Source organism: Ambystoma mexicanum, chromosome 8 (assembly GCF_040938575.1).
Source record: "Ambystoma mexicanum isolate Mex_15411 chromosome 8, UKY_AmexF1_1, whole genome shotgun sequence".
NCBI classification, from domain to species: Eukaryota; Metazoa; Chordata; class Amphibia; order Caudata; family Ambystomatidae; genus Ambystoma; species Ambystoma mexicanum.
This window is the reverse complement of record NC_090929.1, coordinates 1,149,974,305-1,149,988,010: the sequence shown is the minus strand read 5'-3', so window position 1 is coordinate 1,149,988,010 and position 13,706 is coordinate 1,149,974,305. Positions and strand designations below refer to the sequence as shown.

Here is a 13,706-nt window from a genome sequence, read left to right as displayed (position 1 = left end):
CTTCTATTCAAAGAACTTTAGAAATTAGAATTGTGCAAGTTACTCAAGCATTTGTGTGATAATGCATTAGAAGAGAAGCTCTAGCATACATGGCCTCATTCTGTCTGCATCTCTAGTAACGTTGGATTTCGCTCTTACTGGGCGCGTAACATTTATGTCCTTTGTGAAAATAGATTTTGTTTATTGATAAAAACTAAGCAGTCTAAGTTTGGAAACATCTGGCGCTATAAAAAAGTTTGCATTACATTCACAATTTCACATTTCGGAAAGCTGAATTTGTGTGTTCTCAATATGTTGTCTAAGGCTCAGGTACACTTTCACTGGAACTAAAACTGAAAACAATGCTTTTGCTTGTTGACTTGCAAGAGATACAAGGATGTATATATCTGATCTTATAGCTGCACAAAGAAGAGGTAATGAATTGTATAACTTACTCGTAGCTTCTTTCCCATCCCGACAAACCCATTTCTTTAACAACATGAAACTTTGTGAAGTAAGAGAATTTGGGTTTTCCACACGTATCTGGTTGATTTCATCCACAGAAAAATTCAGTTCTCTTGCCAACTCTGCAAAACAGCAATTATACACAGTTTATCAGATTGTAACTTTTGAAAACCTGCTTATCATAGTTGATGAACAGATGTCAACTAGATAAAACACACCTGATTGAAACATTCAGGTCCTTAAAAAAGTAGAACTACTGCCTGGAGGAAGACAATAAATCTGTAAATCAGTTTATCCGCAGTGTCAGGTTACAAAAAGGTAATCCCATTATACCGGGTGGGTCAGAAAAAGGGCTAAACAGAAAGGTGGAGGGGTGTGTGACCACTATGAAGTGAGCTTCTGTGGCCTCTTCCTTAGCGGAGGGAGGAGACCTGTGGTGGTCCCTTCCCGGTTACCAGCTAATTAATGGTCAAAAACTGGGTAGTTTTCATCTTGCCACCGGCAACTTCCTAATACTGATGTGGCATGTAGAGCCAGCAGTTCTGTGGCAGTGGGTTGGCAATGATGGCGGTGCCTGGCCGATGGTCCCGCAGCAGGTTATTAAGAAATGTTATCCAGGAAGTACAATTATGTAGCTATTCATCACTTATGTCTAAGTACTTTCATTTGTATGTTTATCAGCTCTTGTACAAGTACTTAATAATTGGACATTGTATAGTGATGGGGTGAATATTCACAAATAATAAGGAGAATTAAGAGGCACAGCACAAACATACATTTTAGCTCAGTATGTGAAATGCCTCCTACTTTTTCTTCCTTTATTAAAAGATCTGCACCTTAAATAATGGTAATTGTAACTGAATCTTTACAATGTTTTCTGAGGAATGCAAAAAACAACAACACTTACCTGTCCAACTCAACCCCAAGTGATCAGCAACAATTGCCATTCTTATGTCCGTTCTTTCACAGGGACTCTGTGGACCTACAATTGACAATCATTTGATTACCAAAGCCTGCACATATTTCAACATGAGAAAAAGCTGTAAATAATACTGACACAAAACATTTCTAATGCCCATTTGTACACAAAAATGAGTGTGTCCTAATGACCTACACAAAGAAGCCCATATGTAGCTCAGCTTGTGTTTCCATCTGTGTATGTTAAAAACTACATAGTGTCCCTGTGTGACAAGAGCAAATCATGCTGATAGCCTATCTACTTTACACAATGTGTGCAATTAGCAGTGGAATCACCATGAAGAGATTCATTGCATGATTTTCTTTGGAAGCTCGACAACCAAGTGTATTGTCTTATTGTTAAAAAATACTAATGATCTACTCACATCAATCTCTTCAGCATGCTTCACTAGCTGTCTACAGTGCTGAATTTTAGTAAGAAAGAACGAAGAGCATAGGACAGCACAGACAGATGACAATGACAGTATGGAAACTACAGTAAGTCACTCCACTGGCAACCACAACAGTTCATGCACTAGGGTCAACAAGTGGATGGTTTTACAAACTAGGCTGGAACTCCACGGTGTGAGCCATGTCAGCTCCAGAAACCTGACTGCCTTCATCCTCACCAGTCCTTCTACTGCTCCTTCTCTCACTGTCGGCTCTTTCAATCTTTGATTTTAAAGATGCTGCCTCTGTTCTCATGTCTCTAGCAGACCTCGAAGTAATGGAAGGCTGGTAAACTTGAGTGGCTTCAGACAATGATGTGTTTCTCGACGTACTGTCTTCATCATCAGACATCTCTGACTGCATCTTTTTCTCTTCTTCAGACAGGCGATCCACAAGCTTTAATGTCTGACCACTAATTCCCTTAAAATATTCAATAGAATGTTTACACACCTCACTAAACTGGTGTTGCTTTCCTTTCAGCGTTGGGGCGCCCATTGGTGTAGATCTTGCCTTTACTGGCAATTTAGAGGGAATCTGCTTGGGTTTGGCTTTTTCTGACTGTCTCCTCTCTGACTGACCCTGCTTCTGTGGTGCAATTGTCTGTCTAGGTAATGCCACAACGGATCTGCTTGAATTCTTCACTGGAATTTTAGATTTTACTTCTAGACATGAGCTTGAATTAGTCTTTTTGGGTCTGCCACTTTCACTAGGCTCTTTCAATTTGCTACCAAGGCCCTTTGAAGGATTAGTCTGTGGAAGGATACATTTAGTTGAAGGGGCCTTTATTGGAAGTTTTGATCGTGGCTTGCTCCCTACTGCATTTGTGGGGGGATCCTGGTCTATGTGTGTGCCTTTCTGATCCCTTAAAGTATGGCAATGTGGTATCCCTGAACCTTTTCCTGAACTTCTTTTTAACTCATTTGCTTTACGAATAGTTCCCTTACTCTCTGAATGTTTTCTAGGGTCTACAGTATTCTTATTTTCATTTGCAATAATAGCTGCTGACTCCAGATTATTATTGTTATTAAAATTGTCAGACTGGAAACCATACTGATCTGACTGCTTAATAGCATTCTCACTATTGGTGGAATGTGTTAACCCTGCTTTGCATTCATTGTCTAAATCAGGGCCACATGAAATCACTGCCTCTTGCCTATCAGCCCCTTCTCCCAGGGACTCCTTCTTCAAAGTCATAGTGGAAGCAGAAATTCCCATTTTTATTGGCGTGCGCAATTTGGGGTCAACTTTAGAACTGTTTACAGCTGGTGACGCCCTCTCCATTGAATTACTACCACATATTTCTAAACAAGCTTCATTGATCTGGATGAGTGGTGTATGTTCAACGGTTATGGTTTCTAATGGGCTGTCTACTTTGGTTTCAACAGGCATGTCCACTGGCTGTGGCTGTGTGATGGAAACGACTTTATTTTTATCCCCTTCCCCTTTGTCCCCTGACTTGCCTTCAGAAGTATGCTCACCAATTTGGAAAAATTGGAGTCTCTCTTCAACAAAATCCCTCTTGCTCATGTCAATTGCACCACTACGAGTCATCTCAAACATCTTCCCTTCATGAAATGGGAAGGGATTGGGCTCACTAGTTGGAGTACTTTCGTCAGTTGGGGTTCTGGCTGGAGTTGTATCTGGTGTGGTTGCTTGAGATCTGTCTTCTACTGCCAAGCCAAAGGGCTTCGGCTCATCATCCTTTGATTTGGTCTCAAAAACTTCATCATCTCCTGGCTTATTGGACCATGGATCAAAATCTAGACCTTTGGTAGCTACTGTTTTAAATGGGGTTGCAAATTCTTCATCTACTTTGTAACTGAAATATGAATCAGGAAACACAGTTCTGTCAGGATGTCTGCCTTCCAAGGTGAAAAACTGTGCACCGGACTTCTGATCAGTACCATCCCCTTTCTTTTCAGAGGTGGACCCTGTCAAACACGTCTTGTCCTCTTCAGTTCCTACTTTCCCCTCCTCTTCTATTACTTCAAGTTTACTTTGGCTAAAGCTACGGTCGGTTGGTTTAAGGACACCTTCTGTAGACCACACATCCTTTTTTGAGTCTACTGCTTGATTTTGCAATTTTGTATCACTCTCTGTTAAACCATCATCTTCATCTTGCAAATCATAGCCATCGAGTGAATCAATTTCAGTTGCATCTGTATCATGTGAGAATTCTGCAGTTGTTGCAATGGAACATTCAGTGATAGATTGGTCATTGTTCCCATTTTGACCTGTGTCATGTTGGGGGGAATCATACATTGCATCTATTTCATTTGACTTTCCAGAAGACGAAGCACCTTGCTCTTTCGGCATACAGGTTTTTGCTGAGCTGTTATGCTTTGCACTTTCCCTCCTATTATCTTCATCTTCTTTTAACTTAAACATGTACTTCTTTAAAGGAATTGGTTGAAATATGGATTCGTCATCACTTGAATCACTGGCCTCTGCTCCAGGAGAAGGTGGCTGGACTCTTATTACAGGATCAGGTGAAATACTTTTATCATGCTCATCCTGAAGATTAACTTCTGTCATTTCCAGTTCACGATTTGTGGAATTTTGTTGCTTCTTAGCTGAATCGGATTGTTCATTATCAAGTGGTGGTGGAGGCGGAAATTCAATGTAGGCAACCCTGTTGTCTTTTGGTCTTTTGATAGTATTAGTAGGCAAAGTTTTATCAGTTGGTGAAACTTTATCAGTTGATTGTCTTAAAGAGGGGGACTTAGCTTGTTCTTCCTCATCAGACTCCTCTGAAACCTCGGGTATAGGGCTTGGTTTGCCGGGTATATATGCCATAAGAGAGTCGGGTGTTTTGGATGTAAACTCATAGCTTACTTCCTCTGAACTTGGTGTTTCAGGGGTTAAAGGGCTTTTCCCAGAGCTATCTATGAAGGAAACCTGCTCCAGCGTGTCATCTTCTGGGCTGGCTTGGGGAGACGGAAGTTGCTTTTGTGGTTTAACAGTATAAAATGCCCCTCTTGTTTCTTGCACTGTCCTACTCTCCTGACTTATAATTTTTCTATTAGTTTGTCCATGTTGTACTTCTTTATCATATTGCTTTCCTACTTGTACAATGCTCACATAAATTGGTAACGTTGTAATCTCTTTACGCACCTCACTGTTGCCTAGTATTGTACTCTTTTTTAATTTATCAGGGGTATTTGGACCCAAGTGATCTTCAGGATGAGACTCCTTCACTGGACTAAATTCTAAAGAGTCTGGTGACTTAGTAGGGGATGTTTCAGTGTCATCATACGAAGAGCTTAATCCCATATGGCCTTGGTGTTTTGCACTTTTATTCATTTTTTGAAGTTTATTGTCCTCTTCCCTATAGGCAGAATGCTGTGTGTCAACCTCATGTTTTTTCAAGTTTAATACAGAAGCTTTTGGTGTGGATAGTTCAAGTTTTGATTTCTTTGAATGATCATAAGTACCATCACAAACTTGCATAGCCCTCCGCTCATCAGTAACTCTTATTGGTATATGGGACACACTTTCTTTTTTCTTTGACATTTTATCTAGGATTTCACATTTTATTTCTCCTTCCTTATAAGCAAGCTCACTGTACAGAACCTTTTTTGAGGGGGATTTTATGTGTACTTCTTTCACCTCCATTGGACTACAATCATCTTTGGACAATTGTTCTTTCTCTGATAAAGAGATAATATCTCTACTTCTCCCATGTTCTGGATTCTCGCGGTGGGAACCATTTGCTTCTTCTGCAGTATCTTGGACAAGGACATGAGTATGTTTTTCTTTTTGTGTCTTGTGATTATTGATACCGGGACATTCCCATGTTCTATAGATCTTGGTCTCCCATGCCCCCTCAGTTGCAGAGTCTGCATCCACACTACTTGTCAAATCACTATACTGCTTCTCAGGAGCATTCTTTTGCGCTGCGTTACTTGTCTTATCATTTTTCTGATTTTGGACAGTTGAGGTAGAATGGTTTTCATTGACTATTTGATTAGCATGGGAACTATCAGATTTAATTTTCATTGACCCCATCTCTTTTTGCAAATGCATATTTCCACTAGTGGCATCTGGTGGCTTATGCTGCTGTTCCCGTCCATAAAGCTGCAACACAGGCAGTTTGCTTTCCTGCAACTTCTTAACAGGAATTTTAGACGGAGTGTCCTGTCTTTTCTCTTCCTGGGAAATGTCTTTTCCCTTTTGACCTATGCTTTGTTCAAATTTTAATCGTATAGAGTCAAGTTTAGACTGTTTAAGTTGAAATCCAGTTGGAGAAGATTCAGAGGCTTGCTGGGAATTTATTTTCTGTTGCATTACATTTTTATCCTCATCTGCCTGTTGCGCAAGTATTCTTCTTTCAGGACTACTGGGCAAGCTAGCTGATTTTCTTTCTTTCGTAAGGGAAAAGCACTTTCCATCGCTCTCATACAGCCGTGCTCTACTCCAGTCATCGCTTGATGTTCGCTTGTTTGCAAGCGATACCTTTTCTGGGCTACTGCTGGCTGAGCTGTGGCCCGAATGAGGTTCTCTTCCATTTTGTTTACATGGTTTTTTTTCTGGAGACTGCAGTTCATCATTCAGCTTTTCCGTTTTGTCACGAAAAAACTGGGAAACCTCAGTCAATTTTTCTTCTGCCTCTTTAACTGTCCTGTCCACCCTATCTTCATAAATCAACTTTTCCCTACCTCTATCTAACCGGTCCTCAGTAAAACGCATCCACATAGCATGTTTTGGGCTGCTAACATCACCAGTGTAGTGTAACACAGCCACATTATCAAAATGTTCATCTTTAGAGAGTTTGCCAATGCCATTTTCAGAAACTTCTTTACAGAGTTTGGAAAGAAAATCCTTTTTACACCCAGCAACTATCTTTTCCCTACTTGGTTTAAGTGGCCCTTGAAACTCTGAACTAAATGGCAATGCACTGTCAGTGCCAGACTCCTCTGTGTCAGAATGAGAGATATCTAGCTTTTCTGAAAGAAGCATTTTTTCAGCAAATCTATAAGATTCCCCTCTTAACTCTGATAGTTCATCATCATGGTATTCTATTGAATGCTGGCTTAAGAGCTTTAGGGTTTTATATGAATCATCGGATATGAGCTGAGCTGAACTAGGACGGCTGTCTTCTTCCTGAGATACAGGAGTGTTTACTCTTGAGGACTCTAGGTAAGAAGGGAGAGACTCTTCCACCGTAAGCTCCTCTTCTTCTGGCTGGCCTGATTCATCTGAAAAAGGATAATGGGCATGTCTTTCTGGAAGTATGTCCTTAATATGGATATCTCCCTGAGTGTAGTCTCGCTGAAAAACATACATTTCCTTTTCTGGGTGTTTTTTCGTTTCCCTAATAATCACCTCAGTAGGTTCTGCCTGGTTACCTTTTTCAATATGAACCTCTAATATACGCTCCAGTTTGGGTTTCATTCTCATGTCTCTCTCTGCGTGTTGTGCTAAAGCTTCAGCACTCTTGGGACCATCGGATGCTACTGCAGATTTATGTTCAAATAAGCCTGCTAGTTCTTTAGAAGGATCCCGTCCTGATTGAAAAGCTTTCATGATATCATGAACAGACATGGTTTCCTCTATTCTTTCAGAATTATGTTCACCACCCGGAGGTTTGTGGTACACCATTCTAGTGGTAGTAGTAATGTGGGTTTCTTCTTTGACACGCAAACCTTTGCTCATGACACACTTCTGGTCATCCTCTTCAGAAGAGGCCTTCAATTGGAATGCTTTAACCTTTTCTTTAATGGATCCAGAAGCGTTATGTTCCAGCTCTGCAAATGAAGGTGCAGGTTGTAAGGAGTGGGAATCTTTATGCGATTCTGCAATGTTCTCTGATGAAGGTTCATAGCTGCGGATCACATGAACTACCTCAGTTCTTGTTTCTGTAATGACAGGAGGAATCGGTGCCTCATGGAAAAGTGGCTTAGGGCCTGTGCTTTCGGCACTTTGTGGGGCTGAAGGGGTTTTTTCACTTCGTGTTTCAAAGCCACTGTCAGACAGAGGACTTTTATCTTGGTCATGCTGTGAAAAATCATCAGGAGATTCAAGAATCATATCAGTTCCCAAAATAGAATCTGCAAACTTGCATAGTTCTTTTTCAGAGGCAGAGGACCTCATGCAAGCTGGGGGCATTTTCAGTTTATTTTCTTGTAAAGCCATTGCTGGTTTCAAAACTCGTTTCTGACGTTCTTCACCTTCTTTTTTTCCATCATCGTATTTATACTTCATATTTGAAAATGAACTACCACCAATATCGTTTGTTAAATAATCAATCACTTTTGTCAAGTTGTAATCCCTTTCGGACACTGTCCTAGCTGTGATTTGTACTTTTTCGGGGATAGCTGTAAAAGGATGTGTGCTGGCACACTCTTTTGCTTCTGCAATTTCGGCAGTGCTGAACTCCTCCCAATCCTCTTCAGGGGAATGACCATCATCACTCTTTGATGAGCATTTATTTTCCAAAAACACATCTTTTTTCAATATCTCACTAACTTTCACTAAGTCCTCCTTCACCTTCTCAACAATTTTAAAAGGCTCCTCATCATCTATCCTTATTTCTTTTGTGCGTTCGGATTGGAAAGGCTTTTCTTCAGATGTGTCTGTCTGCAAAATGGCAGTCATCCTTATTAAGTCTTCTTTCATGTCAGCAACATCTTTCAGTATCTCCTGACTGGAAGATAGAGAAGATGGTGTTGATAACTTAAGAGCAGAGGGTGCAAGAAACAAGGAAGATTTTACTGGTGATGACATTCGGCTATAGGGGGGCTGAGTGCGGGTGTCTGTAGTCAATGTTTTAATAGGCGACAATAATGCAGCTGCTGATTTTGAAAGTGCCACAGAATCTGAGAGTTTCTTTAAGGTGGGATCTGATAAAACATTGATTACAGAGTATACAGGTACAGTTATTGTTGATGAGTTTACGGAGGAGGTACTTGCAGATTCAGATGCTCTAAGGGATGTGTACAGAGTGCCTGCAGATGGAGCTCTTATTGACTGAAAGGCTGAAGGCGACGAAGACACAAATGTCCTCATTGAGGAATATGGCAATGTAGTAGGGATGGTGGGGGCAGATACTCTCTCAACTGCATTGGTGGCTGTGTTAGCAACACAGTTTGCAGAGTTTAAAGTTGCAGAGTATTTTTCTTGGAATGCAGATGTCGATCCGGCAATGAAATTTGAAGACGATGTGTATTTCAAAGGTGAAACCGAGCCATTCATCATTGCCACTTCTATAGATCCATTCATCGGTTTCACAGGTGACGAAAGAGACGATGGGATAACTTTAGAGGAGGAAACCGCATCAACTGTAGATTTGGCAGATGATACAACAGACTTTAGTGGTGAAGACAAAAGCGGACCTGCAGAAGTGATTATAGACTTAAATGGCAAGCTTGATGAATACATATTAATATTAGATTTAGGAGATGCAGGAGGTGTCATGGTAATTGATGACCTCTCCAAAAGAGAGCCAGCAGTAGTCACTGGAGATGTACGGGATGGAAATGGTGCAGTGGATGCCAGGCCTTTCAAATTGGAAGCTTCTACAATTGTTGGAGCTCGAATTGGAGAACCGGAAGATCCTTGAATAGTATATGGAGGTTGCGACACAACTGTTTTTATTGGTGAAGAGATGCTCCGAAATGATCTTATTGGAGATGCTACATCACTAACTGATTTAACAGAAGATGTCGTGGAAGCTCCAAATGTCGATTTGATGGGTGAAGCAGAAGTAACAGACCATATTGACTTCAACGGGGATGCTGATGGAGTGTTGGAAGAAGAACTTGATAGAGATGTAAATCCTGATTTGGTTTGCCCTGGTACAGTGATGGGAGCGGTTGTCCATGACTGGTATGGCCGAGTTGAAAAGACTGGCTTGTACGAATATGCAGCAGTTATGGTTCGTGTTGCTCCTGTGCTTCGTTCAACTGTTTCTTTGGTATTAAATTAAAATCAAAGGCAAAATCAACAAAAATGATTGGAAAACAAAGAGACCAGAGAAAAGAAATTGGTCAGTAAGTGTTTGTAATATTATAAAAGCAAGTACATTTGTTTTAATTATATGCAATGGAGTTGATGAAGGGAATGATGAAAGGAGAATGATCCACGTATTTAAGATGACCCCCAAAGATGAAAAGCAAAGGAAAATGACAGACAAAAAGCAAATAGTAACTAAAACATCCACAAGACACAGGACAAACATGGAAAAGAAAACTTCAAATAAATACCACATTAAATTGTTTCCTTTTGCTTCCTATTGACTTTCTGATGTGCTGTTTGTAATGTATGACTAATTGTGAAAAGTGTTTTAGTGAGATCCTTTACAGCTCTAGTTGCATCTACAAACACACGGGATGTTGAACCAAACTACACAAATATATGTATTAGAGAAAAGCAATAGATTATTGAATTTGTTATTTTAAAACCACCAAAGACTATTTCATGCAGAACCCAAAACGTATTTAGGTATCAGGCACGTACTACGCAAACTATGAACACCTGGATCAAAATCAGGAATATATTTCCCATGCACAATCGATGTATTTGCTGCACAATCACAAAGCCAATAAGAGAAAGAACTGTCCCAAATTTGAATATAGACTTCCATTTTCATCTGTTTCCATGCAATATTTGTTTGGATTGAAAAAGTCAAAGTTACATGAAATGATATTAAAAAGCGCATGTGAACATGAAAAATGAAATAAACGATTAATGAAACATGTGGGCAGGCAGAGCAACCAAAAGTAGAGTTATTCATGCATGAAATGTCATGTTGAAACAAGCACATGGGTTGCTACATATGGAATGTTTTTTATGCACAAGTCTTTAAACATTTATACAATCTTTGATTTTAACAATCATTTTAAAAGAAGAGTTTCTGAACATGCATTTTTGTTTGAAAATATTGGTAAAGGAAAACTCTGTCCACCATATGTAACAATAGAACATCAAATGTTTTGATTGTATGTCATCACTCCCTTTAACGTTTTGGTTTAATTACAAAGGGTAACTCACATGTTCATTAAATCAGTGACCCCTGCTGTTTTCTATTGTGGTTAGGGAGGGAGACACAATAGGGCTTTAGGTATGTATTATTTGCAGTAGCCTACAGTGGAGACATCGAGGGCAACAAGGATGCCAGTTTCAGTGGTTTTCTATTGTTTTTAGGGAAGGGAGACGGAGTAGGCCAGAGGCAAGCACTGTTTGTAGTAGCACGTATTGGACATATGGAGGGCAGCAACAGTGCCAGTTTCAGGGACTGCATTCCAAAACTGTTGTCAGGCTTGTTTTTTGCATTAAGAACAAAAAGAGGAATTGACACTGTTCATCATGGAAGGCTACAGTTGAAAAAGATTTACAGGCTGCGTGCCAATTGCAAGCAGTGATGGGATGGGATGGGATGGGCCTGGCAGTTTTCATCTTGTCAATGTCCGTTTGTTTGACTTTCATTGATGCTCAACTGAAGCACATTTGTAATTATTCAATTACCAAGACACACTGATAATTGGTACAGTACAGTTTTACAATCTCACAGTGTGGCCAAAACTATTTACCTTCGTACAACAGTATTCCTACAAAAAAAGTTAATTTGTTATTCTTTCCAAAGTCATACAAGCTAGGGGAAGCTGCTCTCCAATCCTGCAGGGTGTCAGGCACTGCAAAAGGCTTGGAGCATATTAAACCTGCAAGAGTAATGACACATGACCTTTCCAGAAGGCTAAGAAATAAATGAGGCTTTGATCTGAATTAACAAACAAACCACAAAACAAATTATCCAATGTATTGGATTAACTGGGTTTGGCAAGACATCAGAATCCACCGATATGAAATAAATGTGTTTTGAGTTCGAGTTTCAGTACAAACCTGTGGGTTACCCAAGAGCCAAAATTTGAACTACCTTAAGGTGTGAAGAATGCTGGGGTCATACTTAATTGAGATGTCCGCTTGACCTGAAAGGGCGGATTTGCTACTAAATCATATTTTGAAGTGGACGACAAACAAATGTACATTTTTGCTCACAAACCGATGTATTGAAGCAAATTCTTTGTCACCTTTGGAGGGGAAAAAAGAAAATAAACTGCTGTGATGATTTGGAATGTGGCATCTCTGAACCTATACTGGCTAGGGATTATGCCTGACGGCCTGCAAACAAATATGACTGTACAATACACACAGATTTAACAGAAAATCTGACTGAGATTCAGTTGAATCCCAGAGGAGCAGTTGAACAGAGTTATTCATACTGGTACCTAAAAGAAGTGCAGAAAAGTTAAAGAAAGGTACAATCACATGATAACGGACTGTTGCTCCATTAACAATTTCTGCATGGAGGTTTCCGAGGCATTTCAAACACATTATCTCTGGCCTGAACGTCCCATAATGCCTTTTGACCATGATTTTCCAATAAATTCAAAATGCCCCAAATTCCTAGATTTCTGGATTGAGAAGGCTTTGGCTGTGGGCAAAGGATTTTGCTACATCACTGAAAACAAATCAAGAGCTTTTTAAATTAATAAATGGCCAGAAGGAATGGGGCTTCCTGTCCCAATAAAGAGTCACAATGAAGTTAAGAGGAAGGGAAGATTACTTTTGAGGATTTTGGGGAAGCCTTTTGAATTTGTATCTGCCTACAGTGAAGATACCTATATTTTGACTGTTTTACATTTAAGACTATATGAAAAACGTGTGCAGCCATAATGAAAAACGTTTCATAGAGTGTATCACAGGATTTAGAAGTTCATCACAATTAATGCTCTGCAACGCACAAATATTTCTTAATTGGAATCCCTGCAGTTTTCTATATTAATAATGTTCTACTGCAGAGGAATGAATTAGAAGATTCAAAAGAGGAGCTTATGCAGTACTGAGCAATGGTCTGTCTTATTCCCTAAAGTCAATATTGTTTTACTGGACGTGACTAAAGAAAGGTTCAGGAGAACAAGATTGCCACCGACACTCCTTCCTTTAGCCACTTCATTGGCTACGGGAAGGAGGAGGTCGCTTTACGTCCACAGTGTTGATTCACACAGCTGCCACAACGAGACGAGCGGTTTAGGTGTTACAATGATGACTTTATGGTAAGCTGTGTTCTGATATGAACGAGAGGGTCAATGTGTGCCCTTGGGATTTTATGATTTAATGCCTTTGTGTAATTTTCCCTGACAGGCATTTGCTGTGAGTGAATTTCGGAGTCACGTGTTCCTCGCTTCACCAACCGCGGTTACAGTCCATTGCAGATCAAAAGACCCGCTGGCTGTTAACCCACAACACTTTAGCCTGAGCCAGACAGATGGGTCACAAGCAATGCACTCATTTAGACCGACTTGACTATTTGAATTCTGGACTGACTGCGCTCGTTTGTCCTTTCGATTTTGCAGGTATGACAGTTCGATAGAGGGTGCATAATTTTAATGGTTGCTGTTAAGAATATAAGAGCTATCATCGGCCCGTACAAGTATATGGGGCGGATAGTCGAGGTGATTATTGAATCCACGACTGACTTTATAAGTACAACTTGATAAGTCAGCAGTTGTGACAGCATTTCTTTCCTCTTCTCTTTTGTCTCCTGTTTTACCAATGCAGTTATAGTGATATAGCAGCCAGTAATTTTGCCGACAGCATTACCATCAAACAGTGTGTCCATTTGCTTTTTTTCCTCTCAGAGTGACGAAAATTGCATCTAGAGTTACTATGCCCCTCTACTCTTAGGTGAAAATCCGCTAATGGGTGTTGATCTTTTGCCCACCAGGTGTATAGCGGTTTTGCCATATACTATGGTCTTCAACCATGTTGCATTAATCAACCTGTAGGTCATCCCAAAGCGGGGTTTTACATGGCTATAGCTTCTAGATGTCGAGTCTGATTACTGAATAGTAAAG

At 40.2% G+C, this 13,706-nt stretch overlaps 1 protein-coding gene across 8 annotated transcripts in view; it reads right to left on the bottom strand.

The window, feature by feature from the left end:
* ANK3 (ankyrin 3) overlaps positions 1-13,706 on the bottom strand; it is a 2,768,233-nt gene that overhangs the window by 259,504 nt on the left and 2,495,023 nt on the right. For 5 of the 8 annotated variants that reach the window (XM_069611214.1, XM_069611211.1, XM_069611213.1 and 2 more), the window contains 3 exons: positions 2,031-9,761; positions 1,352-1,426; positions 435-566 (listed from right to left, as the gene is read on the bottom strand). In XM_069611214.1, coding sequence (XP_069467315.1) covers positions 435-566; positions 1,352-1,426; positions 2,031-9,761 — 7,938 coding nt within the window. The remainder of the gene's footprint in view (positions 1-434; positions 567-1,351; positions 1,427-2,030; positions 9,762-13,706) is intronic. The other 3 variants (XM_069611216.1, XM_069611217.1, XM_069611218.1) reach the window with 1 other exon arrangement.